The sequence below is a fragment of the Lampetra fluviatilis genome, chromosome 23 (genome assembly GCF_964198595.1).
Source record: "Lampetra fluviatilis chromosome 23, kcLamFluv1.1, whole genome shotgun sequence".
Classification (NCBI taxonomy): domain Eukaryota; kingdom Metazoa; phylum Chordata; class Hyperoartia; order Petromyzontiformes; family Petromyzontidae; genus Lampetra; species Lampetra fluviatilis.
The window spans coordinates 12414503-12442361 of record NC_136297.1 but is presented as its reverse complement, the minus strand read 5'-3'; the positions used below and the strand labels follow the sequence as shown (position 1 = coordinate 12442361).

The 27859-nt window shown below is 50.8% G+C and overlaps 2 protein-coding genes across 2 annotated transcripts; one reads left to right on the top strand and one right to left on the bottom strand.

Moving 5' to 3' along the window:
- Positions 1–66: 66 nt before the first annotated feature.
- On the top strand, positions 67–23984 carry LOC144940817 (uncharacterized). Its single transcript, XM_078867247.1, has 20 exons — positions 67–88; positions 6874–6984; positions 7566–7694; positions 8693–8790; positions 10778–10803; positions 11000–11038; positions 11843–11981; positions 12434–12599; positions 13278–13555; positions 14249–14417; positions 14524–14637; positions 15054–15406; positions 16083–16108; positions 16645–16683; positions 17151–17289; positions 18208–18352; positions 18788–18954; positions 19377–19572; positions 20167–20198; positions 20485–23984. Exons 2-20 carry the CDS (start codon positions 6876–6878, stop codon positions 21010–21012), a joined length of 2892 nt encoding a protein of 963 aa, XP_078723373.1. The 5' UTR covers positions 67–88; positions 6874–6875; the 3' UTR covers positions 21013–23984.
- On the bottom strand, positions 21074–26893 carry LOC144940875 (noggin-like). Its single transcript, XM_078867368.1, has 2 exons — positions 26057–26893; positions 21074–21085 (listed from the first exon to the last, which is right to left on the bottom strand). The coding sequence occupies exons 1-2, from the start codon at positions 26891–26893 to the stop codon at positions 21074–21076; spliced, it is 849 nt and encodes a 282-aa protein (XP_078723494.1).
- Between the last annotated feature and the right edge of the window lie 966 nt (positions 26894–27859).

Sequence of the window (27859 nt, the reverse complement as noted above, 5' to 3'; positions counted from 1 at the left end):
TGCTGTCTGTGGCACCGCGCGGTGGGCGCGGCCCAGGCTGGCCTCGGGGTCGACGCCGTCGAATGGCGATTCGCGGGCGCCGTGTTTAGTGAGCTCCCCCCCCCTCCCTCTCCTGCACAACATTGTCGTGTGTGTGTGTAGGTGAGTGTGTCGTGTGTGTGTGTAGGTGAGTGTGTCGTGTGTAGGTGAGTGTGTGTGTGTGGTGTGTGTGTAGGTGAGTGTGTCGTGTGTGTGTGTAGGTGAGTGTGTCGTGTGTGTGTGTAGGTGAGTGTGTCGTGTGTAGGTGAGTGTGTGTGTGTCGTGTGTGTGTGTAGGTGAGTGTGTCGTGTGTGTGTGTAGGTGAGTGTGTCGTGTGTAGGTGAGTGTGTGTGTGTGGTGTGTGTGTAGGTGAGTGTGTCGTGTGTAGGTGAATGTGGTGTGTGTGTGTAGGTGAGTGTGGTGTGTGTGTGTAGGTGAGTGTGGTGTGTGTGTGTAGGTGAGTGTGTTGTGTGGGTGTGTGTGTGTGTAGGTGAGTGTGTTGTGTGGGTGTGTAGGTGAGTGTGTTGTGTGGGTGTGTAGGTGAGTGTGTTGTGTGGGTGTGTAGGTGAGTGTGTGTGTGTGGGTGTGTAGGTGAGTGTGTGTGTGTGTGTAGGTGAGTGTGTTGTGTGTGTGTAGGTGAGTGTGGTGTGTGTGTGTAGGTGAGTGTGTTGTGTGGGTGTGTGTGTGTGTAGGTGAGTGTGTTGTGTGGGTGTGTAGGTGAGTGTGTTGTGTGGGTGTGTAGGTGAGTGTGTTGTGTGGGTGTGTAGGTGAGTGTGTGTGTGTGGGTGTGTAGGTGAGTGTGTGTGTGTGTGTAGGTGAGTGTGTTGTGAGTGTGTGTAGGTGAGTGTGTTGTGTGTGTGTGTGTGTAGGTGAGTGTGTTGTGTGTGTGTGTGTGTAGGTGAGTGTGTTGTGTGTGTGTGTAGGTGAGTGTGTTGTGTGTGTGTAGGTGAGTGTGTTGTGTGTGTGTAGGTGAGTGTGTTGTGTGTGTGTGTGTAGGTGAGTGTGTTGTGTGTGTTGTGTGTGTGTGTAGGTGAGTGTGTTGTGTGTAGGTGAGTGTGTTGTGTGTGTGTGTGTGGGTGAGTGTGTGGTGTGTGTGTGTGTGGGTGAGTGTGTGGTGTGTGTGTGTGTGTAGGTGAGTGTGTGGTGTGTGTGTGTGTGTAGGTGAGTGTGGTGTGTGTGTGTGTGTAGGTGAGTGTGGTGTGTGTGTGTGTGTGTAGGTGAGTGTGGTGTGTGTGTGTGTGTGTAGGTGAGTGTGGTGTGTGTGTGTGTGTGTAGGTGAGTGTGTTGTGTGTGTGTGTGTAGGTGAGTGTGTTGTGTGTGTGTGTGTAGGTGAGTGTGTTGTGTGTGTGTGTGTAGGTGAGTGTGTTGTGTGTGTGTGTGTAGGTGAGTGTGTTGTGTGTGTGTGTGTAGGTGAGTGTGTTGTGTGTGTGTGTGTAGGTGAGTGTGTTGTGTGTGTGTGTGTAGGTGAGTGTGTTGTGTGTGTGTGTGTAGGTGAGTGTGTTGTGTGTGTGTGTGTAGGTGAGTGTGTTGTGTGTGTGTGTGTAGGTGAGTGTGTTGTGTGTAGGTGAGTGTGTTGTGTGTAGGTGAGTGTGTTGTGTGTAGGTGAGTGTGTTGTGTGTGTGTGTGTGGGTGAGTGTGTTGTGTGTGTGTGTAGGTGAGTGTGTTGTGTGTGTGTGTGTGGGTGAGTGTGTTGTGTGTGTGTGTGTGGGTGAGTGTGTTGTGTGTGTGTGTAGGTGAGTGTGTTGTGTTGTGTGTGTGTGTGTAGGTGAGTGTGTTGTGTTGTGTGTGTGTGTGTAGGTGAGTGTGTTGTGTGTGTGTGTGTAGGTGAGTGAGTTGTGTGTGTGTGTGTGTGTAGGTGAGTGAGTGTGTTGTGTTGTGTGTGTGTGTGTAGGTGAGTGAGTTGTGTGTGTGTGTGTGTGTAGGTGAGTGAGTGTGTTGTGTTGTGTGTGTGTGTGTAGGTGAGTGAGTGTGTTGTGTTGTGTGTGTGTGTGTGTGTAGGTGAGTGAGTGTGTTGTGTTGTGTGTGTGTGTGTAGGTGAGTGAGTGTGTTGTGTTGTGTGTGTGTAGGTGAGTGAGTGTGTTGTGTTGTGTGTGTGTAGGTGAGTGAGTGTGTTGTGTTGTGTGTGTGTAGGTGAGTGTGTTGTGTGTGTGTGTGTAGGTGAGTGTGTTGTGTGTAGGTGAGTGTGTTGTGTGTAGGTGAGTGTGTTGTGTGTGTGTGTGTGTGGGTGAGTGTGTTGTGTGTGTGTGTAGGTGAGTGTGTTGTGTTGTGTGTGTGTGTAGGTGAGTGTGTTGTGTTGTGTGTGTGTGTAGGTGAGTGTGTTGTGTTGTGTGTGTGTGTAGGTGAGTGTGTTGTGTTGTGTGTGTGTGTAGGTGAGTGAGTGTGTTGTGTGTGTGTGTGTAGGTGAGTGAGTGTGTTGTGTTGTGTGTGTGTGTAGGTGAGTGAGTGTGTTGTGTTGTGTGTGTGTGTAGGTGAGTGAGTGTGTTGTGTTGTGTGTGTGTGTGTGTAGGTGAGTGAGTGTGTTGTGTTGTGTGTGTGTGTGTGTGTAGGTGAGTGAGTGTGTTGTGTTGTGTGTGTGTAGGTGAGTGAGTGTGTTGTGTGTGTGTAGGTGAGTGAGTGTGTTGTGTGTGTGTAGGTGAGTGAGTGTGTTGTGTGTGTGTAGGTGAGTGAGTGTGTTGTGTTGTGTGTGTGTAGGTGAGTGAGTGTGGTGTGTGTGTGTGTAGGTGAGTGAGTGTGGTGTGTGTGTGTGTAGGTGAGTGTGTGTGTGTGTAGGTGAGTGAGTGTGTTGTGTTGAGTGTGTTGTGTGTGTGTGTAGGTGAGTGAGTGTGTTGTGTGTGTGTGTGTAGGTGAGTGTCGGTGTGCGTGTAGGTGAGTGTGTCGTGTGTAGGTGAGTGTCGGTGTAGGTGAGTGTGTTGTGTGTGTGTAGGTGTGTGTGTTGTGTGTGTGTGTAGGTGTGTGTGTTGTGTGTGTGTGTAGGTGTGTGTGTGTTGTGTGTGAGTGTAGGTGAGTGTGTGTTGTGTGTGAGTGTAGGTGTGTGTGTGTTGTGTGTGAGTAGGTGAGTGTGTCGTGTGTTGAGTGTGTGTGTGAGTGTGTTGTGTGTTTAACACCACGTAGGCTTTCGCGAGCAATATCATCCATAGTTACAGGTTGTTTGGGGTAGATCGCGTAACTATAAATGTGTCGTTAAACCCGCCACCACCCGACACGGCAAACTAGTAAGGATTATCACGTAAACAGAACGTGTCAATTCGTCACTAGTACAGCAACACCGGCTGTGTGTTGGAGAGCAAAGCCACAACATTCACAACCTGAGTACGAACGTTTCGCCAGCAACTACAACCGGTATCGTCAGGCTTACAGCCAGATTGTGTTGTGTGTCACTGTACGGTGTGTGTGGGGAGCGGTAGTGTCGTGGTTAGCGCCACGCTGCGCTACGAACCCAGCGAGCCGAGTTCGATTCCCGCTCACGGCCACCAAGACCAGTGACGATTATCTGAACCGGTCCTGGGCCTCCCCTAGGTCGACTCGGCCTCAAACGAGTAACTGGTGTGGTGTGTAAACATCGCCACTGGGGAGACAAAGGTGGCCGGGCGTGGTGTTGGCCATCCACTCCGTCGTGTGCCGTGCCGGCCTTCATAGGTGCTTGCTAGCAGCACTTGCCCCAACAGTCTGTTAATACTATACGGGAGGTCTTTGTCTTTGGTGTCGTGGGGAGTGGTGGCGCAGCGGTTAGCGCTGCACCGCGACGCCTCGACACGGCGGATGCCCCCGAGTTGCGTTCAACCTCGCGACCAAACAACCCCATCGTATGAGGAGTATAACCCCGTGTGTGTTAAACGTGAACAACACTGGGGAGACAAAGGCGGACGGGTGTTGCGTTGGTCACCCATTCCCCTCGTGTGCTTGGTCGTCTTAATAGCGGCACTTTAATGGTGCGTTAAAGGCGAGAGGGGGGAGGTTCTTTGTCTTATCTTTGTCTTGTGTGTGTGTTGTATCCCTGATAGAGAGGGTGGATAAACGGGCGCGGCATAGAGCGAGACGAGAGCTGGCTGATCCGTGTTGCGAGTGGTTGTGTTGGGGGGGGGATAAGGGAAGTGAATGCGAGTTTCACGGGCTGGATGTGGCACGCGAGGCTTTGGGAGCCGATTCACGATGACTGGTACCAGTGGTGTCAAGGTCGACCTCGGTGGAAACAACTCGTGGGCAGTGCCAGGCTAGGTGCACTTTGAGGATACTGTTGGCCTTAATAGAGGCTCGCTGACAGCCTCACTTAACTTACGGTGGGTGGTGCGCGAAACTGTGAATCTTTGTCTCGGGAGTCCAGGCAGGCGGTCTTCTCAGCTCATGCGCTGCACCTTGGGGGGGGGGGTCCGTCCTGTGACCTCCTGCCAGCCAACCTTTGACCCTTCACGTGGCCTTAGACGTGCACCTATCCTGGCACACTCGCTGTGGTAACGTCGCCGTCGCTTAGTGGTGAATGGCGGCTGTTTTATCTTAGTGCGGTATTCTCGGCATGACATGCCATAGAAAACAGCTGCTGTTCCATATCATTCCACTTTGGTTTTGTGAGTTAAGTCAACCCCGCGCCATTGGGGGTAATGAGGCTTCACATATGAGCTGTCATTCTTTAATCTTTTCAACACACCGGCGGTGCGCTAAAGTAGTGAACTATTCGTCTTTTGTCAACGTGACACATTTTTTACTGATTGGCCGTGTCGGGTGGTGGAGGGTTGTGACACATTTATAAATAACGCCATCTAACCCCAAAACCTTTATTATGAATTCGTTAATCTTGTCTGGTTTAACTTTTTTTTGTTGCAATCCAGCCCTGTCATTCCACAAAGCACGGCTGCGCGTAATTCCCTGTTAACCTTTTAACGCGTACATTCATGATGTACCTTCTGGTATAGTGTTGGCTTTTCATGTCAGTGTGAGGGGTTTAAGAAATGTAGCTACCATTCCATTTCCTGATCCACCCCGACCGGACTTCTATACTACAGATTCAGATTCCCTTCATTATAGAATCTGAATCTTTATTAGGGGCGGAGTTAGAAACTTAGAACAACAAAACAATACAAAAATGAACGGTACGAGCGCAAAGTATATGAAAGGTGAGCAAATTACTGAATAAATAAATATACCTAAACTCGACTACGTTTATTTTTCCAGGTAAAGCTCACTGAGCTATGAGTGTTTTTTTTCAGTCGACGGGCATTCCTTAGCTTCAAGTTTATTATCGTTTCCAAGTTTAATGTTTATTTTGTTTAAACAGCTGAGAACACGGAAGAGACGAGGGCAGTCTCATTTACATGACTCAGGTCACCAAAATGTGATTTTGTTTTAGATTGTTCCATATGCGTTCATGTAAGGATATGTATGCGTCTGTGTGTATTAGTGCTCGCAAACAACACTTGCCCCAACAGTCTGTCAAGGCTATGTGGGGGATCTTTGTCGATGTACTTGTCCTGTATGTATCTGTATACATGTATACATGCGTGTTTGACATGCATGTGGGGAGCGGTAGTGTCACGTTTAGAGCGCTTTGCTACGAACCTGGCGACCCGGGTTTGATTCCCGCTCACGGCCAACACCGGTGATGATTATTTGAACTGGTCCTGGGCCGCCCCTAGGTCGACTCAGCCTCAAATGAGTACCTGGTGCGATGTGTAAACATCGCCACTGGGGAGACAAAGGCGGCTGGCCGTGGTGTTAGCGACCCAACCCTCCCGTGACGTGCCGGCCTTCATGGGTGCTCGCTAACAGCACTTGCCCCAACAGTCTGTTAAGGCTATATGAGGGATATTAATCTTTGTTTGACACATGGCCCTGTTCCGTGACCTTGATCAAGTCTTCACTTCCCCAGGTAACATCGAAGGGCACCTAGTCTGGCAGCAACGCTGTGGGTCAGTCGGTGCCACTTAGTCACGAATGGCACCTGTTGCATGTGTCTCTTGACGTCCCTTATTTAACCACGTGTTGAAGGAGAAACTCCACGTTATGTTGCTGTTGTTCAGAAACAGCTGTGAATCACACAACTCGTAGTTTACTAACAAGGAATACAACCGTCTTATTAAAGAGCACACGTAAAACTACAAATGTTCACTTTTCCCTTGAATACATTTGACAACATAAAACACCAAATCCATTATTATTCTTTTCGTAATCTCCATTGACTTGTACACAATGCACACGGCGACCGTGCACATGCATTCAGCGCAACGTGTGTGCCTAACGTCCAATACCAGTCACTGTCCATATTGTATTCCGGGCACATCCCCTCTTAAACGTCCGTGTTTATAACAAATTGAGCCTTAAGTATAGGCTGTTGCATGCACACAGTGGGCCAATCATTGTCCCCGCTGCACGGGCGACGTGGTCGCTTGCCGTGAGTGCCGTGCTCGTTTATTCCGCACGCGGTGATTAGTACAGTGCTGTAATCGGAGGGAGCGCTGCCTTTATGTGACCCCTAGAGTTGCTCTGGGTGGTGTGTGAATGCCCTTTCCAGTGCATTCTGCGCAATCTTCGAGTATATTTGAATTCAAGGGGCCGTGATTGTGAGCATTGTCTGTCGTGTACAATCAGATGTTCGTGGGCAGCAGCTGGCCTTGGCATCAATTGTAGCTCTGATATGTGTAATATGGTAACAAAGAGACTGCTTTTTGCCGTTTACAAGGCACGGGAGAGGTGATGTCAACTGTGATACAGTCTATTTAATCAATTAAAATGCACTTATTCCTGCTGGTCAATCGTAACACGGTCAGCGATATCGTATTCCTACTATCGTCCGTTCCACCCAGTGCTCCAGCCAGAGCGATGTTTATTCACAGTCTTGCCCCGTCGACTGTTGTCTCCCGTCAGCCATGGAGGACAGGACAGAGCGCCGTCCGTCCGACGCGCGGCAGAGCCAAGACTCGCAGCTTCACATCAAGTCGGAGGCTTGGTCCACCGTCCCTGTCAAGTCTGAGGAAGGTGAGGGTGGGGTGGCTGCGTGGCTCACGGCTCGGAGCTCTGGGGTCCCATTGAATGCGGGTTTTGGCTACCCATGAATAAACCGTGTTCTCAAGTGTCGCCAGTTTATGGTGTCAACACTGTCACAAATGACTGCACAAGAACAAAACGTCGCATTGGCACTTAGTTCGTCACTTAATTTCGGCAAAATTTCAGTGGTGTTTTTATTTAAAACGTTGGTTTTTATTGTAACAGGTTCTCCCTGTGTCGGTGAATATGGGAATAAAAGTGCCCACTGTGGACTGTTCTCTAATACACGGTTTGCTACTGCTCCTTGCGAGTTCAAAATACTCGTGACGTGACGGCCTTAGCACAAATGGAATGAAAATGTAATAAGATTAAGACAGAATGTCAAACATGTGTGGCTGTGACGGTTAAACTAAGAGTGGTGCAGCTGTGCAAATTGCATTACCATTAGAATGGGCACGCGGGGCTGGGCATCTGAGAAGTTGTTGAATGACCACGCCGGCTGCGAGTAGGCAGGCGTTGACCCCCGATGGCGTGTTCTCCTACCTACCGTGTTCTCCTACCTCCCCGGACAGTCAGGGAGCCGTGCCTGCCCGGAAACCCGTCGGCAGTGCTCTGTGAGCAAGACGGGCAGGGCCTGGACGTCGACTGGCTGAAGGTGGAAATCGCTTGCGACGGAACGTACAACCAGAGCGACGCTGCGGGTGAGCCATACCCCTCCCTGGCTGGCACGGAGCATCTGTTCCCGTAAGATGAATTGCCCAGTGTCGGCGCTCGAAATTAGATTCATAGCTCGGTGATTTACCAAAAAAATGTTAGATTAACATTCGCGAGCAAACCAACAAGCTTACGGGCCAGTGCGTGAAGGGGACTTTCGTTTTGTTTGGGGAATTAACTGCACACAAAGAAATGTGCGGCAAAGAAACCGCACGGACGGGTGCGTTAGGTGTGCACGCTTATCACCCGCGCCGTCGTATTGCAGCACACGCACTGCTGCGAAGCGTGACGTTGCTCTGTTCAATAAATATTAGTTTTTAAAGTTTTTTGTTACCAATCTTTCCGGAAGGCTGTGTAAATCTGTGCATTGTCATTGCTAAGCTGCATAGCTGGTTTTGTAGCCACAAGGGGTCTTGTAATTATCAGTAAAAGGGTTGTGCTTGCACAAAATGTACAAGCGTCATATTTCATGTGCGTAGCCAGAAGTAGCTCCGCAAAAAAAGCGTGGCTTATTTAATGCCGTTGGGTTTACCCGGGTTATGTGAAGCATAAGCTTAAATGAATGGTGACGGGCGTGTTGAGTGACGATTGTATGGGGACATGGGCAAGGTATAGAAGCCTGCTTTGTTTCATGGTGCGTGTGTGCGCGCCTGTGTGCGTGTAGGGAGCGGTTAGTGTAGCGATTAGCGTGCTGCGCTACGAACCCGATGACCCGTATTCGATTCCCGCTCATGGCCAACACCATTGACGGTTTTCTGAACTGGTCCTGGGCCTCCCCTAGGCCGACTCGGCCTCAAATGAGTACCAGGTGCGGTGTGTAAACTTCGCCACTCAAGAGACAAAGGCGGCCGGGCGTGTTGCTGGCCACACACCCCCTCGCGTGCCATGCCGGCCTTCAAAGGTGCTACTCGCAAACAGCGCCTGCCCCAGCAGTCTATTAAGGCTATACAGGGGACCTTTGTCTTTGTGCGCGTGTGTGGCGCAGACCCTGGCGGAGCGGCCAGCCCTGCGTGCGACCAGCAGCAGCAGCTCTGGTACCAGGGCCCCGACGTGCTGGACTCGGGCGAGGTATCCCAGGACGAGGTGGGTACGGTGCGCGGCGCCCTCGCCCGCCGGCGTCCACGCGGCACCGGAGACCCGCGCGGTCCGCGGAGAGGTTAGCCGTGCAAGTCCAGAGCAAGGCGCAGCACGCAAAACAAAGCGCCGCTTATTCTGCAGAGTGGCGTTTCTCAAACTTGTGGTGACCCCGCGGACCAGCCAGCCTCCCACCCCCCTGGTGCATTCACTTATCGCTCTAAATAGTAGTCGTACATTACCGAAATAAAAACAAATTTTCGCAGCTCTAAGGTTTATTTTTAGCGGGGGCATTTACATCTTAGGGTTAGGGTAGTTTAATCAGGGTAGTTTGCCTAACTTGGTTTTTAAAAATTACATTTCAACATTGTCATTATTTCCGGATCAAGCTGCATTTGCATCGCAGCCGCCGGGAAGCACCTGGAGGACCGTCGTGTACCACCGGTGGTCTGTGACCGCGCTCCTGAGAGCCACTGCTGTAGACTAAGACGCGTGCCGCCCTGCGGGACCCGGGTTGTGCGGCGTGAGTTGGGCGCCACGGCGACGAGATGTTAACAACCTCGCCCGGTATACAGGAGGCTGTGGGTTCGATCCCGACCCTGACGCTTGCTGTATATTTGGAGTTTGCATGTTCTCCCTGTGGTCGTGTGCTATAAATTTCCACGTGATAAGCCACTTCGTTGACCTATTTGTGGCCAGGTCGCTTCTAAAAAAGAGCTATATGGGCCTTACCTGGTAAAATAAAAATAGTTTATAGTTTAAAACCATGGTCCTCAAAGGTTGTTTCCTCCCCCCCCCAGTCCCATCAAAACCACAGGGGCCTCGTTAAACCCCCCCCCCTAGCCTCCTTGGCCCCCACCCCTTTAGGGTTATTTAGGCCACAACACAAAGAGAGAGACCACATGTCCACGCCTCTAGTGAACACGATGTTCCGAAGGTATTTGTTCTGCCTTGTGTATGTGCGTTTCGTCACCGCAGCATGATGCTGACATTCCTCGCGCACGTTTGAAATTTCCCCCGGAAGGGTGCCCAGGCCGCAGCCTACAGCCACCGATCGAACGACCCACGGGGTTGAGAGGCGTTGATTTAAATCTTCATTCATGAGTAATTAGCCAAGTTGCGGTCAGGCACGTCGACATGGGTTTGCTCGCATGATGAATTTTCATTGACGTTAAAACACATAGGATATTAGTTGTGAAATGTATGCGGGGCATACGGAGAGACACATAATCTAGGTATGCATCTACACAATGAGAGCTATATTTTGAAGTTCATTGTTTCTAAGTGGGACCTTTTTGCCAATATCAAAGTTTGAAAAAAGTAAGAACAGGTTTTACCCTTTCTGACAGTAAAACAAGAGCTGTTAAGATATTCAAACACTCCGTCTTTTGGCGTTCTTTGGTCTGACATTGGTGAGACGAGGCCAATCAGTTTCGAAGAAAATACCATACATTATCAGAGCATGTATGTTTGCATGTTCACCACAAGTACGTGTGGTTAATGCAGACGTGATTCCTTGCAAAACGTTTCTATTTGGTGTTTGAACATCTTCACACCTTCTGTTTTCTTGCTAGAAAGGGTAAAACCTATTCTTATTTTTTCATACTTTGATGATTCCGTAAGTCTTGTGAAACTTTGGATACCAAGCGCTCAGGATGGCAAGCGAGTATTTACGGATGTCGCTTGATGTGTGGGTGGCAGGATGGTGGCGCAGTGGTGAGAATTGTGCCTCACAGCAGCAAGGGGCCTGGGTTCGATTCCTGACTTGGCACCTTTCTGCGTGGAGTTTGTGTGTTCTCCCCCCGTTCTGTGCATCGGTTTCCTACAGGGTCTCCGGTTTTAATGTAACTGGTATTGCCTAAACATCCACATGCTGAAAAATGACCTACAAATTACTCATTTAGAATTACACATCGCAATATTCTCCCCCCTCCTGCAAGTATCTTGGGACTTTCTTGGATAAACAATTGTAAAATAAGAATCTTATTTTTTTCAGGGCCAAGCCACTGGAGGCGCAGACAAGTAAGTGATCCCATTTTTATAGTTTTAATGCATTGCACCCATATCTTGGAAAAATAGCATTGAACACAATTTATCTTGTGTTTCGTTGTCCTTCCCCCGCACCTCCGATTAGCATGGTTGGCTTCGTGCGGTGTGAAAGAAGTTCAACATACGTACATAAATTTAGATTTAACTCTGTAAGCCTATCTGTTTCCAGATTCCTGTCTGTGATTCCAAAGCTTCAAGACATCTCAAAGTGAGAAACTCACTGCGTCTATCACCTGCACTCGTACGCAGATGCCTACAGTGAACATCTGGTGCGGTTACTTAGCCAACAACGTCAGCGGCGTTCATAGAAACTGTAACCGCACGGTAATAGCGATATCATGAGTAGGCCATTGTGTGCCGACGCCATGGTACAAATTTGCCAAATTATACAAATGTCCCGCAATTACTCAATTGGGATTATGGATTGAAATCATCGCCCATTACTGGCAGACTATTGCCCACTTATAGGCCAGGTGCCGAGTCACCTTGGGACAGCTGCCACTGAGGGTGCCCTTTCAAATGAGTTGTGACGTTAAGCGCTACGAGATGCCCCTGTGTAAAGGATGGCACCGTATCAAAAACAAATCATTACCGGCGATTGACCGCCGGTGAGCGAGTGACTGGAGTGAATCGGTGAGCGCTGAATCGTCTATCAACCCTAACCGCTTCAGGTTTGCATTCTACTGAGTAATCTTTTGTAGAGCTAAGAGTGGGCGCCACAGTTGCGAGCTGTTGACTACCTCCTGGTATACAGGAGGTCGTGGGTTCAATGCCCACTCTGACTGACGCCTGTTTCCCCTCCAGTTTTTCCCTCCACATTTAAAAACATGCGTTTAGAGTATTTGGCTACAAGACATTTCCACGTGATAAGCCACTTCGTTGAGCTATCATTTGTGGCCAGATCGCTTCTGAAAAAGAGCTACATAGCTCAGTGGGCCTTACTTGGTAAAATAAACATAGTTTCTAGTTTAGTTTTGAGTGGGGGTTGTCGTTGTGTGCGTGTGATCCTCAGGGTGCTTGACCGGTTCCCCAAGTACAACCGCATCCTCGTGTACTACTACCTGTGCAAGGGCATGCGCACGCAGGAGAAGGCCAACCCGCTGATCGCCGAGGCCGCAATGAGCGCCGGGGTCACCTACCGGCACGTCTACGTGAGTGCCTGCGCCGCTACACACCACACGGCATGCGCAGACGAGATGTCGAGGCCGTTACGTCGCAGGAGTACGTGGGGGTGGTGGCGTCGGTTTCTTGGCGAGGTCTCCACCCGCAGTGTGTTAATCTTCGCTGATAATGATGTTTCCGAGTCACACGAGATGACCAAGCACAACCACGAGCCACAGTTTCCACCTCGTCACGACTCCCAGTCTCCACCTCGTCATGAGCCACAATCATCACGACTCTCAGTCTCCACCTCGTCACCAGCCCCCGGTCTCCACCTCGGCTTGAGAAAGATGGACAGAGCCAATGCGTCAATGTCTGTTGGAAAGCGTTATAAAACAAGACCCAACAGCCGTACGTGCGTTAATTGCAACGGCTCCCCGTGCCCTGACACGGCACCTCCTTCCCTTCTCCACCCCCACCGCCCCTGCCCACTGCAACTCAGAACTTCATCGGGAACTTCCGGCGGGCCAGGGGAGAGTCGAAGCAGCGACCCCCGCGAGTGTGGGATGGCGATGAGGACCTGCTGGCCAGCCTGGACCTCAGCCTCAACTCGGCACAGCCGGGGCCTCCGCCAGCCCCGTCGGCTTCCAACGCCGCCCGCAAGCCCGGTGCTCCACTCGCTCGCCGGCTTTAAAGCGGCTCTGCGACACATTTTTGGTTTTGGCCGTGCGGACGACGAGGCGGTGGCGATGACTGAGCTCTGCGCGTCGCATCGCAGGAGGCGTCGTTGCGTCCGCTTGTCGAGTTGGGAGCGCGCACGTGAAACGAAGGCGTGAACCAAGACCGAGTGTATCTTGTATATGCGTAATTAGCCAGGCCTCGGTGTGCCTCGGGATGTTAAGATTTCATTGATGAGAGAAAGAAAAAAGCTGAAATGAATTTTAGGCGTGGCGTTATAGATGTTTGTGCCGCCACTCCCACGCACGTGAATACATCAATAGTAACCGATTCGCTGACTCGGCGGTCAAGCGAACGGTTCGCAATTGGAAAAGTTGCGAGTTCAAATCCCATTTTGGGGGGGTTAACCCAGGCCATCATTACTCCGGGGTCGGTACAAATTGCTCTTGGGCCACAAAATGCACTCTTGAGTTAAGGCACTTTCACGTGTAATTGTGCATTTTACAGCAACTTTTGAAGTATTTTTTTTCTCGTTCATCACGCTTCAATTTCGTGTGTCGGGCAGCCTGGGTGACACAACCCGGGGACACGCCTACGACGCAAGACGCGTCGGGGCTGCGGGTCTCCTCCCGCCGTAAGTTGAATCTCCCGTTGTTGCCGCGGGTCAGGTGCGGCGGACGAGGGCCGGGAGGGGGCGCCGGAGGGCAACGCGGCCGCCCAGGCGCCGTGCCCGCCGCCCGACGAGAGGCGCGGCGGGGGGGAGGAGCCCGCCGGCGAGGAGCCGCGCGAGATCTTCCAGCACGTCAAGAACCTGCAGCGCTTCCCCAAGTACAACCGCGTCCTGGTCTACTACTACCTGTACCGCGGCATGCGCACGCAGGAGAAGGGCAACGCGCTCATCGCCGAGGCGGCCGAGCGGGCCGGCATGTCCTACCAGCACGTTTACGTGAGCGGCACGCACAGGCGGGGACACGTGTCGGCGCTTTGGATTCATTATTTACGCGCCTTCGTTTATTGAGCACTGCAATACAAGCGGGGGGTGCGTGCGGTGGTTGACCCCATCGGCCTTTGAATCGAGTGACCAGCATTTTCACTTCCCGGCCACGGTTAACATCGATTGCGAGTGATATCTGAACTGGTCCCAAGCCAGCCACCGTCACCAAGGCTGTTGCACTCACCAGCATGGTGACTTTTGGTCAAATAACCACTCGACAGAAAGGCGGGGTCACTCTTCTGCCACGGGTCATTCTCTGACACCTCGCGTCGCAGTGACCCAAGACGATGACTTCACAAGGCTGCCTCTCACGCCCACTTCAATGGGCCTCTCGATCCACGCCGGTGGCACCAGACCCTGTGTATGCCCTGCAAAAGGTGTTCGTCTCACTTGACTCAAACCTCGGGTTTTAATTCCCCAGACATGGAGTGAGCCAAATTAAGTGGAAAAACCGAATTAAATACGATGGGTGTTTGTGAAGGCATCAACTCGGTATGCTACAGAACCTGCTTTAATCACCGGTGGCTGCTTGATCTTTGTACTCGGCATTTCAGTGGTGCCGGCTGAATACTCTGGCATGGTGCTCCCCTCTTGGGCCAACCGGGCTACCTCCTTCCCTCATCTCTCTCCCGCTTGTTTTCGCAGAACTTCATCGGCAATTTCCGGCGGGTGCTGGGGCAGGCAAAGACGCGCGTGCGGAGGGAACCCAACTGGTATGAGACGGGTTTCCCCAGCGCTGGTGCCGGCACCGGCGCCACGATGGCCTCTTCATTCCAGTCGGTCCCCCCGAAGCTGGCGCAGCCCGAGAGCCAGGGTACAGCGATGTCTTCCGATCCACACTCGCCGCCGCACTTTCAGCCCCTTGGCCTCGTGGCCCGGTAGCGGCGGAGGGAAGGCTGCTCACGCCGCGTTGTTCGCAGGGTTGCCAAGCGGACACTGGCCCGACGGCGCCGGGAAGGCAGACGTTCACAACGACTCGAGCTTTGAGGCCCTGCACGGCTGGGGCGAGAGGGAGGAGCCTTCGGATGCGGAGGGTAAGCCAGCATTCGTTCAGAGGCCTTCATCGCAAAGTGGCGGCAAAAATATTTTTTTTGCATAATTGCCGCATTGTGGGTTGTTTCAGCAATAGTGATATTCGTGCTAAATGCATTTCTCGGACTGTTTTACGGAATGTAAGCAGTCGTTGACAAAATTGGAAAAAGGCTGCTCACAAGAATTGGGCCTGCAAGGTCTTGTGTTTTCCACCCCAGTGCTTTGCAGTTGAACGTATTTCATCTTAATTGGAGTGTTATTATTTGACAGCCGTTTTTTTTGTTTGCTGGGCTTTTGCCTCCAGCTTGGGAGAGAAATAAACGCATCCGAAGCAGGGGGAAGCAAATGAGCACCGAATAAAACAGAAAAAGGTGAAAATGTTAAATGTTTTGACAAAACTGTGGGGCGCGGAGTGCAGCGAGCCGCACGGCGGAGTCGGAGAGCTCCCACGCGGAGTCGCCACAGCAGGCCGACGTGGTGACAGCGGCCGGTTGCTCGCTGGCGGACGACAGCTGGCCGTGCCTCGGCGGGTACGCCGACGACAAGCTGCCAGAGCCCGACGGGGGCGTGCCGTGCATTGGGGACGAGCGAATGGACGATACCCCACCGTGCGAAACCGAGCCGCAGCCGCAGCCGCAGCAGCTGCAGCAGCAGCAGCCTCAGCAGCCACCACAGCCGCAGCAGCAGCAGCAGCAGCAGCAGCAGTCGGGAGTGGTGGCTTCCCCATGCAAACGGCCCTGCTCACGACCGGCAGAGGAGACCTGCGCAACGGCAAGTCCCCACCGAGCGCCCATCGATGTTTTACCGTCATTATATTTCTCGAGCCGGCGTTGGTAGGGGGTGTCTGCTTGTTATACACGCAGCACTTTGGAGAGGTAACACGGCAGCGTTACCTCAGCGACGGGCTAACGGTCCGTACTTCTCGTCGCTCGTGCTGCGTTAGCGCTCGACGCCAACGCTGGAAGCGATACAAACTAACGCTGTGGCAGCTGCGGAGGGTTGCAGTGCGTCTGCGCCGGTCGTCTGGAACGTGCCTTCCATCGCTCGTGTACAGATGGTGCTTTCGCAAGTGGAGTTCAAATGAACGAATTAACCAGCGAGCGTGATAATAGCGCTATTTAAATGCAAATTATTATTAGTATGGTAAACGAGTAGTGAACCCATCTGTGCAGGCCTTAGGTGCTATTGTCTTCTGCTGCCGCACAAAGCACTCGGCACGAGGCTTGGCAAGCTCTCTTGGATAAATAAATGACAATATATAAAAATAATTTTTTTACGCAACTGAGTGCACACAGCACTTTGTGTACATTTTTTTGTACATGTTTTGCAACGCTTAAATAACGTAAGAAGTAACGCACGAAATGTGGTGTTGAATGCAATGGATGTCATGCTTTTGAAACATACATTGGGCATTTTGACAGTGTCTCTTGCATGTTATATCATACAGATGGTGGACATGGCAAGTCCTGAAAAGTGAGTGGACTATTTTTAGTACCAAAAGCACACTTTGTTATCTCTTTCTGCATTCACCGTGCTAAGCAATACACACTATTATTAACTATTGATCCTCATCTAACCGATTGTGACGTAAATATATGGTTAATGAGTGTTTGCAACGATTGGTCATTTCAGCCAAGTTGGATGGTAAACTGTTGAGCAGGCGTGCTGACAGACGATGTCTAACATTCCTTGTACGATGCAGTGTGCCAGCAACATTTTATTTATTTAAATACATATGGGTTTATTAATTAAGATATATTTTTATTATTATTGAAGGATTTATCTTTTAAGCAATAGCAGACTATTAGTGTAACTATAAAAATGCCCATTTTAAAGCTGACCATTGGAAAAAAATTATATCACGTAATTCTCAGCAGTCTCCAACTCTTATCATCCACTCTCTCCGGAAGAAGGACCATTGCCTGAAACGTTGTCCATTATAATACATTTCCTTTTAAGGCCACGGCGTCTTTGACGAACGTGTGGGGTTCTCTTGCGTGTGCATGCAGGTTCCTCGCTGATCTGCGCTCAAATAAAGAACTGGCCAAGTGAGTTTTCTGTTCCTCTCCCCCCCCCGCCCCCCCCCATACTGTGACCGGTGCTTTGTACTGGGCTCATGTTGAGTCGGAATGAAAAAAAATAACTGGCAAGGTAATGGCTGGGCTTGTCTGGCACAGCTTTTGCTTCACCCACGTGCCTGCATCGGGCCCGAATGACTCCGATTGCCAAATTTGGAATATATATCGTACGATTATGAGGTTCATGGTATTGGAACGTAATGATGTCGTTGCTCATTAATTTTTTAATCTCTTGAAAATATATGTAAAATAGACAAATTCATCTATTGTAGCTGTGAATAAAAGCTGTAGTACCCATTAAACATTCTTGTTTTTCTGCATCACGACTTAAAGGAAGCCTGGCCCTTAAACCCCCTGGCATTTTGGGGGCGCTTGGTTGCGTTGTTAAAGCTTCGTGGTCTTTTCGCGGTCGCGTGACTGCTTGTCTTCCCGTGCAGGAAGCTGCAGCGCTTCCCCAAGTACAACAGCGTCCTTGTCTACTACTACCTGTACCGCGGCATGCGCACGCAGGAGAAGGGCAACGCGCTCATCGCCGAGGCGGCCGAGCGCGCCGGCGTGCCCTACCAGCACGCCTACGTGAGTGGCATGCACGGTCGCCAGCGCCAGGGCTGGCCCCCGTCTAGACGACGGCATGCACCCGTGCGTACCCTCGCAGGAGCTGCCGATGGGTACCACCTGAGGTAGCGGCACACCCTCGGCAGTACCATGGATGTATATTTTCTCCGGCAAGTCGAGGATGATTGTCTTCCGTCAGGCTCGTTTCTGTGGCTACGAATATTTGCTGATGAGGCCGATCTGGCATCGACAGCCTCTGTAGTCGCAGCTCGGGCGCCGCCTGTTAACCGAGCCGCGTCGTTGTCGTCGTCGTCGCACGGTTTCCAAGTGCTGAGGTCCCTGCAGTAGACTCTTCCGTCTGGGTGCCAATTTGTTTGCACGACGAATGAGAGCAAACGATTGGATAGCCTCACTGTCATCGGCCACGCTGAGAAATTAGAACCGCTAAAGTTGTGCCACCTCAGGTGGAACCGACGAGTGAAATGTCCTTTCTCCCTCGCACATCGGTGCCATGTCGTTTGTATCGGTTCTTGCTTTTTTTCTGTTCTATTAATGCGGTTTCAGTTGCATTATTAGCTCCAGTGTAACATTAGCCTACGGTTTGTGTATCGTTTGCGCAAGTCGTAAAATATAAATTCTTACGCACGCAGTTTGATGTCATGAGAGAAAGAGTCGATTTTAATTGGCGAATCTGCGAATCTTTATGTGCCTGTTGACGAGACCAACCATGCACTTGCGTATTGAATAGAACTCTCTTGCGGGAACGTGCTAATCGGTATTATGCGTGCTAATCGGTGTTATGCGTGCTAATCGGTGTTATGCGTGCTAATCGGTGTTATGCGTGCTAATCGGTGTTATGCGTGCTAATCGGTGTTATGCGTGCTAAGCGGTGTTATGTGTGCTAATCGGTGTTATGCGTGCGTGGCCGCCTTGTTGTAGAACTTCATCGGCAACTTCAGACGAGCGCTGGGCGATGCCAAGACGCGTGGCGTGAGGGACAAGAGCCCTTTCCAGAAGATGAACTTCCACGCGCCGCTCGCGGGTCAGGGCAAAGCCAAGATGGGCCCCCTCCCCTCGGCCAAAGGCAAGCACTGCGTGATGGCCCAAGCCCCTTGGTAATAGATTGAGGAAATGTAATTTCCTTCAGCTGATAATTCTGTTGCCTGCGATTCCAAGCACTTGGCACATGGAACAACCCCCATGTGTTACGTAGGGGTGGCATATACGCCCTGTAAAATTTATTGAGGTGGCTATGTTTTGAATGAAGTGCCAATGCTCATTAATGTTGACGGTGTTGAACGAGGCCTTGCCATGCATGTTGATGCCATTGCTCGTCCCGTGTTTTCCAAAGGGAGTCTTGACTCGAGGGTATTGAAGAATGATCGAAGGAATGAATAATTCGAGCAAATTATTCTTAAGTGCTAGAGTGAGCGGGGATTTCCCTCTTCAGAATTCCCAAACAACACCCACGTTCTGCGTTACAACGTCGCCCTCGTTGTGCGTGCGTTACGGTTTACAGCAAAGCTGCTTCACGCCACCGCTGGTGCCCGCGAGCCTCCAGGTCTCACCGCAGTGGCTACGCCGCCGCCCCCCTGTGGCCGTGACGAGAGGGAGCCTTGCCCTCCCGTGACCCCTGACAGCCCGTCCAGCACCATCCGCCGCAACCTCCTCCGCATCCAGCAGCTGGCAAGTCCCTCCCTCCCTCATCCGCCACCACCTGCTCCCTGTCGGCACAGTCTTTAGCCACCGACTCGGGCCTTGCTAAGCTTTTCAGGCCGAACGTCTTCACCGTGCTGAGAATCCCAACCCTGTGTTGGCGAGGTTTCCGGTTGTCACCGTGACTTCCCGAGACACTCTCGCAGCCCCATCGGCAGGAGGTCGTCGCCCCAATATTGGGAACCTGTGCATTTGGTGGGTTAACTTCTTTCGAGCCAGATTTTTACAAGACTGGATTGGCATGTTCATGGCGGGCAACACTAAACGCTGAACTAGTTTGACGTTCACATTAAGGGAATTGTGTGTTACCGGTAGACCGATGCACGCACGCGTTGGCGCCATACATCCGAAGGGCACCGCCGTGCGAACCGCGCGTGGGTTTGTGGCCTCAGATGGAGGAGAACCAGCGTCTGGGCTGCGAGGGGCTGGGCCTGGCGGTGCGCTTCCCTCCCGAGGTGGCGGCGGCTGCCGGGCAGCAAGACGGCGCGGGGCCCCTGGTGTGGACGTTCGGCTCCAAAGAGGGCCTCCTCCTCATGGAGGACAACAGCATCCAGAGCTACGTCACCCTGCTGTGGAGGGCCAAGCGGTGTAAGCATCGTCACGCTATCGCGTCACCAACAGCGACACGTCGCCCCCTTCGCTTTGCTTGTATTGCAAATTGGCCCAAGTCACCGTTATCCCAGGTTGCGTGATGAATCTTTGTCAACTGTATTCGCTTGCTAAGTCTTTTTGATAGTGAGAAATAAAATAAAAATAACATAACTGTTGAGGGACTGTTTATAGTTATTAAACAGTGGGCGGTGCACTTTGAAGGCAAGCGTTGGTGGATCACATAGATTTGTACAACTCAAAAACGTGTGTTGGGGTGCTCAAGTGGCCAGGAGGGTACAGCAAATGAGTTCACAAACTCCAAACCTTTCGGTGTAATCCCTTGGTGCGAATGGGTGGTTTTCCACTGGGCATTCTGGTCTGCTTCCACTCCTTAAAAAAATGCCCAAACATCCCAAATCTAGCACCTTCTTCAAAGGTAGTTTTTAGACACGTTGGGTTTTTTTTTGGTTTTGCGCATTAATTGTTATGTTTATGTGGGTGTGCTTACCAATATTGTATGCGTATTGCCCACATTCCGTTTTTGTGATATTGCGTTAATCCTCCCACGTTGCTTTTGTCTTCCCTCTGCAGTGAGGGACGCCAATGAGAGACGAGCGCTGTCGGTAGGTGGAGACGGCACAAAGCTACACTGACGCATTACACATCGCGCAGCGTGCGGGTAGGCGGGCAGGCCGGTGGGAGCAACTGTTGCCGTAGCCCGTCCAGCAGCGCGCGATGGCGAAACGACTTGCCCTGAACTCGTGTCAAACCTGCACTTGCCCCGCACCTCCCAATCGGCACGGTTGGCTACGTACTGTGCGAAAGAAGTTCTACATACATACCAACCTGACGCCCCCCAGCATGTCAACTGGTGACAGGTTCGCGCCTTCCCGTGGTGTCTCCCGACAGGTGGCCAACGCCTCCGAGCACGGCCACTTGGGCGACAAAGACGAGGGCCGTGCCCTCGCGGAGACGAACGCGGAGACGCGCAACGGCCTCGACGCCACCGCCACCACCGCGGGCCCAACCCGCGGCCGCTTCCCCGGCTTCCCAGAGCCTTGCAGGCACCACCACGTCCCTACTGCCGGAGCGGGCCTCTCTGACGGGGGGCGACCGCGGGCCGCCCGCGGCGGTGGCGCTGACGCCGGCCAGGGCTTTGCGCCGGCGGCGCCGGACTTTGGCCAGCCTCCGGCGGAATGCCCCTCTGCGGGCTTCCGCCATCAGCAGCAGCAGCAGCTGCAGCAGCAGCCTAGGTACATCAACGCGTTCACCCAGACGTCCTCGGGCAGGCCCAACGGGCTGGAGCAGATGGCCAGGAGGGCCGAGTCGCCCGCGCAGTTTGCCATGGCGCGGTCGCCCGGTCTGCACTGGAACCCCCCGCTGGCGAGCCAGGCCCCCCCGCAGGCAACGCAGGACGTGCAATATGACATGTGGTGAAGGGCCCCCGCTCGGTGACCCTCGGCGAGCGACGCGTGTCTCTCAAGAGGCATTCGCCCGTTCAGGAGGAGGGCTGCGACCGCAGCGAAAGGAAACAGGATGGAACGGACCTTTCTGCACTCTTCGTTACTTCCACTGAGATGTCGGTAGAGACACTTCCCCCACGAGCGGAGGATTGCATCAAGTGTTTGAGATGATGGCTGTGCCGCCGTTGGACCAAATGTAGGAAAGTGCCTCTCGTGTATCTGTAGCGCCTTCACTGGCAGATCAGGAGTATGCATCGTTTCTCTGGTCTCTCTCGTAAATGCAAGCTCGTGTAGTTTAAGATTTAAAAATCAAGTCTTCTTAAACGGTGTAGTTTATGAATTTTTTTTTTTGCCGAAAATGATCCAAATTGGCTACTAATCTGCAGTTTTCAGAAATAGAAGGTAAGGCATAATGTTATAACAAGCTGATTAAAATGGGACTTCAGGCCAAAAATAAACTCCTTAAAAAAGTTTTTTTAAAATAGCGGTTTTATTAACAACTTGGTTTAACTCGCGGTCGAGAAGAACGTCAATGGTGCCTGAGACACGCGGCGCCTGCTTTTTGTGCGAGCCGATTCCACAGTTTAGGGACCCCGCGGCGTTTTTGACCTACAAAAATATATATAATTAATAAGCCGTCCATACAAAAATTTGTAATTGCTTTAACGGAGGCAATTAAATTATGATTTGGACAACAGGAAGTAGACTAACTTTTGATTACAAGATTTGACCACGACAAACACAAGTGAAGTTAAATAAAACCGTTGAATAACACATGATGATGTATTTGAGGTATTGTTATCCTTCACGCCAGGTGGTGCATAATGTCATTATTCATAAGTTAACACAAGTGTGGGGCGTCACGGTGGCTAGGAGATGTTAACTACCTTGCCTGGTATACAGGAGGTCGTGGGTTCTATCTGGACCCTGACGCCTGCTGTATATTTTTTGATTTTGAATGTTCTCCCCGTGGTCGTGTGGATTTTTCTCCGGGTCCTCCGGTTTTTCCCTCCAAATTTAAAAACATGCGTTTAGAGTAATTGGTTGCTATAAATTTCCATACGATAAGCCGCTTCGTTGAGCTGTCATTTGTGGCCAGGTCACTTCTGAAAAAGAGCTGTGTATCTCAGTGGGCCTTACCTTGTACAAAATAATAGTTTTTATAATATTCGAACAAAATCGTGAAAGTGCTCGCAGCAACGTCGCACTCGGCGCCCACACGTGCACAGGCAGCCCGTTCAAATCACAGGACCGCGCCTTGCACTTGGTCCTCCTGTCAAAGATTATGCAACGTGCATTTGTAACTAAAGTGCAGACTGGCAGCATCATTCACGCTGTAAATAAGACGGTCCACGCGAACGCTGTGTATTAACCTCTCACACACTACCCACCAACCTATAGCATTAGGCCTGTGGTGTTGCACTTTCTAGATTGCGTCGCCCTTTAGGGGCACGTGATGTCGGAGCCCGTAAAGTACTCTGGTTTTTTTTCTGAGCGAGCGTTCATTTTCAACTGTACAAATTGGCAGAGGCAGTTAAACAAAACCGAACTTTGAATGGTTTGAAAATTGCATGCGTCAACTGTGAAACCGCCGACTACATTCATGTTACCACTTACACAGTGTCACGTGTCAAGCCAAATCAATTCTGATTAATTGGCCAATTAAGATACTGCTGTACCGTTGCGGAAGGGATTTGTATTATGTTGAGACATATTCGCTTCTAATCATGCCACGGGCTAAATTATTTTATGCAAAATTATGAGAATGCATTTTATTTTCATGCATGTAGGGTAAGATTTGTTTAGTACAGACTGGCAGCACCTACAGTCATCACTGGTGTATATATATGTGTGTTCTCGCTCCGCTGCTCCCTGCACCGATCAGAGAGGACAGAGCTCAACCTCTCTCTGCGCTTCTCCATGCACAGGCTGGTGTTCACCGGTTCCAACCTATTTTTTTTCAGTCGTTTACTAAACATTTCTTGCTAAGATTAATGATGGATAATGTGGGTATGGTGTGCCCCTAGCTGCCTGGGTGCAAATCATCACGTGCCCTGTGGCCCCCACGTGCCGGGCCTTAACACGTTAACTTTGCTAGGCCAGGGTGGCGTTCTGCTCTGCGGCCCCCGGGTGAGCTCGGTGGAGGCCAGTCAGATGATCGTGGGGGGGGGAGGGGGATGTGGACCCCTCACGGGACCGGTTGCCCAAGCGCTTTCCGGGCGGCATAGGTGGTGCGTTGCTCCGTCTGACGCTTCCGTGTAGGTGCCTGCACTTGTCCTCTGAGCTTGGTACACTAATTGTCTTGGGGCTGCGGTGGAGGTGGGTGGGCCCCCCAGAGAGGTGTTTCCCAGCCAGTGCTGCACCCAACTCAACATTTCGCAGGGGGCAAACAAAATAAAATCGAAAATCAATTGTAATAGCATGTAAATTAAGGTTTTATGTTATAAAATGTATTAAAATGGGTATTATTTATTTACGATGTTACATTAAATGTTGGGGTGGGGGGGGTAAAAGCCCCCTGTTGTCCACCTATTGTCCACCCCTCCTGGGTGTGCATCTGGTCTATGTGGCCGGGTGGTTATTCAGGGAATGTACCTGTCAGTGATTAATGTGGGTGCTGCCAAGACCCACGAAAAGCCACGTTTACGCAAGGACTGGATCTCACATGTTGTGGTGAAAACACGTCCACAAATGTCACTGATGAGGACCACTGCCTCATTCTCCCGAACACAGGTGGAGTAACGCGCTGGGCAGGAGATACCGGTGTTCTACAGTTTTGGGTTAGCCGGCATGAGTGTGTAGCTATTAAGAGTGCGTTTGCTGTGAAATGCAGTAAAGTATTCACAATCTCACATGTAATTCACCCTCACAATGACGGGCTGCATGGTTAATCCGAGTGGTTTTTGTAGAAGCACTTTTTAGTTATTAAAACATTGCAATGACATAAACAAATGTACATCGGCTGTTTTTATTGAATTTGCATTGTGTATGTTTTTGTTGTGATCGGTGCATTATTTAGCAATGTGTATTTTTTTATGAACATGTTTGAGTGATTATGTTGTCCACACGCATACTGGAGGTAGCTGCTGCATCTCAACACTTTGTCCCTTTCCTCAGACTGGGTCGTTTCAAGTTAACTAGTAATAGGAAAGTGGCTTTGTGCAAATTGTAATGAATGGATAAATCCCAGCACGCGCACACACACTGTGTATTGTAAGAGTATGTTTGTTATGACTTGCAGGAAAAGCCCTCAAAGTCACATGTAAAGCAATGACGGGCCACGCGGTTAATTGTAATTGCTTTTAGGACTCCACCTGTGTTCGGGAGAATGAGTGTGTAAGTTAATTGTAATTAACCGCTTGGCCTGTTATTGTAGCTGGAGTAAGATAACATTTTTATTTTGCCACACAGTTGGGATGGAGGAGCAAACCAGCAGCCAATAGAAGAATTCCACATCACAAACACACGTGACACCAGGCGCGACGGTTATGGATTAAAAAAAATCTGTCCTCGTCGGGGAGGATAGTCGAGACTTGGGGTCCTTGACGGTCTGATGGATTGTGTGCGTGCTGCCTCCCGCCAGTCTCGGGTGTCGCCGACGAATTTGTCGGGCCGGGTCGGGTGCGACCGAGGTCAGATTGGTCGGTGTGCACCAGGCTTAAGTTTAAGCTTTTTATTCCGTAACTAAGCAAGCTGTTGGTGGCATTCTAACATCAACTTCTGCGACTCCATGATATAACTTTAATTATTTGGTGATTCTGAATTTGCAGTGATGCACCAAAAAAGTCAACACATTCGTCAACACTTCTATATTTTTGTAATATGTAATAGGTGACGTTTGAAGCAATGGGCCTTTTTCATGACGCATAGGAAAACGCCATTGCCCAAAATGCCACCTATTATATATTTCTCTTTTAATGCCATGGTGTTATTGATGAATGTGTTATATAATTTAGAAACTTACCTCTAAAAAGCATGACCTAATATAACTGATAGTACAGCGTGATATTGATGGGGGATCAACATGGTTTATTTTTGGTATATTAACTGCTGCAAATATGCATACGTTATTTTTCCTGTAGTGTAAGTTACCTGGATTTGTAGATGGTAATGCTCATAAGTGCTAACTAAATAAGTGTCACTTTCAGTCACAGAACTGTACAATTACATCTAAATTCGTCATCTTGCATCGTTTAAATGTACACCTCTCAATTGACAACGTGCACGACTGTATTCAACAGTTATATATTTATGCAATTATCCAGCAAATTAAATTATGCCCCTCGATTACGTGGAAATCTGAGCCCAGGTTTTAAGTTGGGCTGCACTTCCTGATTGAATTACAGACTTCAGCAACCCGTTAAGTGTATCCAAATGATATTATATACATTATGCTGTATATGTAGTATCTAAAGATGTATGAATAATGAAGCAGGTTAATGCTATATTATATTTTTCATGGATATTTCTTTAAAAAAAATAAGAGCTATTACAGTGCACATACAAATATTATTAGTTTTGTGCAATTGAATATACATCGTATGCTCGTTATGGAAACTATAACATGACATAACATTCTCTCGATTACAAATCGACATGTAGAAACGTGATATTCCTGCACACAAGATCGTATTCCCCGACTCGAGCTCAAGGGAGTTGGGCACTGCGGCCTGACATTTACAATTTACCGTGAAACCAAGTTGAGAGCTTTGTTCGAGTTTATTTTGTCTAAGCAGGTGAGAACTCTCAAGAGAGGAGGACAGCGGAGGATCGTTCGCAAGAGCGACTTGGCCCACCAGAATGACGGAAGCAAAAACACTGAGAACGACGCAGCAAAATCAAAGTCTTGAACACCCCGCGAGACAAGAACGTTTGCCTCATTCCGTACCCAAAAGCCCCCCCAATGAAAAGGGGGGGGGGGGGGGGTCCTTGACATCGTCCTCCCCATCGTCCTCCCCAACACCAATGCACAACGAGTCGCAGTGGGTTTTTTGTTGTTTTGCTGCGGGGAGATTCACTCCCCTCCGTGTCCCGTGCTGTGCTTGCCACATCCGCACGTGCAGGCAGTGACCAGCGGGTACGGGACCAGCCGCCAGCCGCACTTCTGCAGGGGCTGATGGGGGGGGGGGCTGCCCGTCGACGGCTGCGCTGCGTAACGCGTAGCAGTGCCAGGCCAGGATTTTGATGTGCGTCGACTGCGCCGGTGCGCAGGACATCCCCGCCGGCCAGGAGCAGCCTCCTCCTCCTCCGCCGCCGCTCTCTTCGCAGTGGTTGAGCCGGATCCAGCGCGGCCAGAACACGGAGCCGAGGTCGTGCCACGAAGAGGCGACGCCGCACTCGGCCTTCTGCAGCAGCCAGCGCGTCATGAAGGCCACGGTGGCTTCTGTGGCGGTGACCGCTGCTCCGGAGTCGGTCAGCACGGTGAAGTTGAGGGCCCTCGCTGCGGCGTGCAGCTTCCTGCCCGCGGCGGTCGCGGCGTTGCGCACAGCCGAGCTCCGCGTGGCCAGGGGCCCCGTGTCACCGGTCGTGCTGCCACTGCTGCCGCTGCTGCTGGGCCTCTTGACTGACATCCAGAATGGGTCGAAGGACGAGCCCAGGATGTTGTGCAGTCGGGCGGACTTGAGGTCCCTCTGTTTGGGGAAGTACAGGTAGTTGTCCTCGTGGTTTGGAAAGCTGAACGCGCCGTGGGTTCGCGAAGGACGCAGCATCGGGCGAGACATTTGGCCCACGTCGCTGGGTCCGAAAGCGAAGAGACCAAAGTCATCGCCGTCACCTCGAGACTCGTCCGAAGAGGTCACTGCGCAGAGAGCGAAGTTGACTGACAGCAGCAGCAGCAGCAAGCTCTTCACATCCATGGCTGCTGCGTCGAAGTGTGATCGCTTGAAGCGCGTTGTTTATTATATGGGCAGCTTACAAGACAACCTTGCCTTTGAGACATCACAATGTTGACGCCAAGGTTGTTCGGTCGCCTCGTAGAAAAAACACAGTCTGCGGACGAAATACCACGCTGGGGGGAAATCGGAGACAAATTGTCAAGGCGAAGGGTCAGAGTTCACGTCCTCTTTGATAGGAATAGAAACGGTGACGAGAAACGTTTGTGCCATGAATTAAACCATTGCGTAAAAAGCAAAGACGTCTGCGCTGTGGACATGAGTGCGTGCAGGTTATTTTGTTCAAGTCCACGTGCAGCCCACAAAGTGTTGAGACGTCTCTCTCTCGCGTCTCCCTCTCCACTGATTTCCCAAGGTCACCCCTTGCCCCCTTATGAATCAAATCTCAACGTTCATCCTGCAAAGTCCCATCGCAGGGGAGAAACACAAACAAATAGACAAAACATTCGTTTTGCCCGTATTGAAACGGCGGTACAAGAATACAGAGTAGATCGTATGGGTTCACACGGAATGTGGTCTTGCATAATACACTTCACAGACAGCATTGATCGATCACCGTGTTCTCTGGATAATAAGACACTCCCCCGGATTTTACAACAAAAAATTGGGGGGGGGGGGGGGGGTGCGTCTTTATAATCCGGTGTGGATCCTGCGTGGGTTTTGGCCAGATTTGTACAACTTCCATAATAGAGGTTTTTTGAGTTAGATCGTTAAACCCCCCACCACCACACACGGCCAACTAGTAAGGATTGTCATGTAAATAGAAAGTGGCCAATTCGTCACTAGTACAGCACACCGGTTGTGTGTTGCAGAGCAAAGCCACAAACAACATTCAGTAACTACAACCGGCATCATCAGGCGGACAGCAACCAGATTTGTGTAGAAATCCTCCTCCTGTCTCGTTCCTTAAATAGAGGCGAGGATTTACAT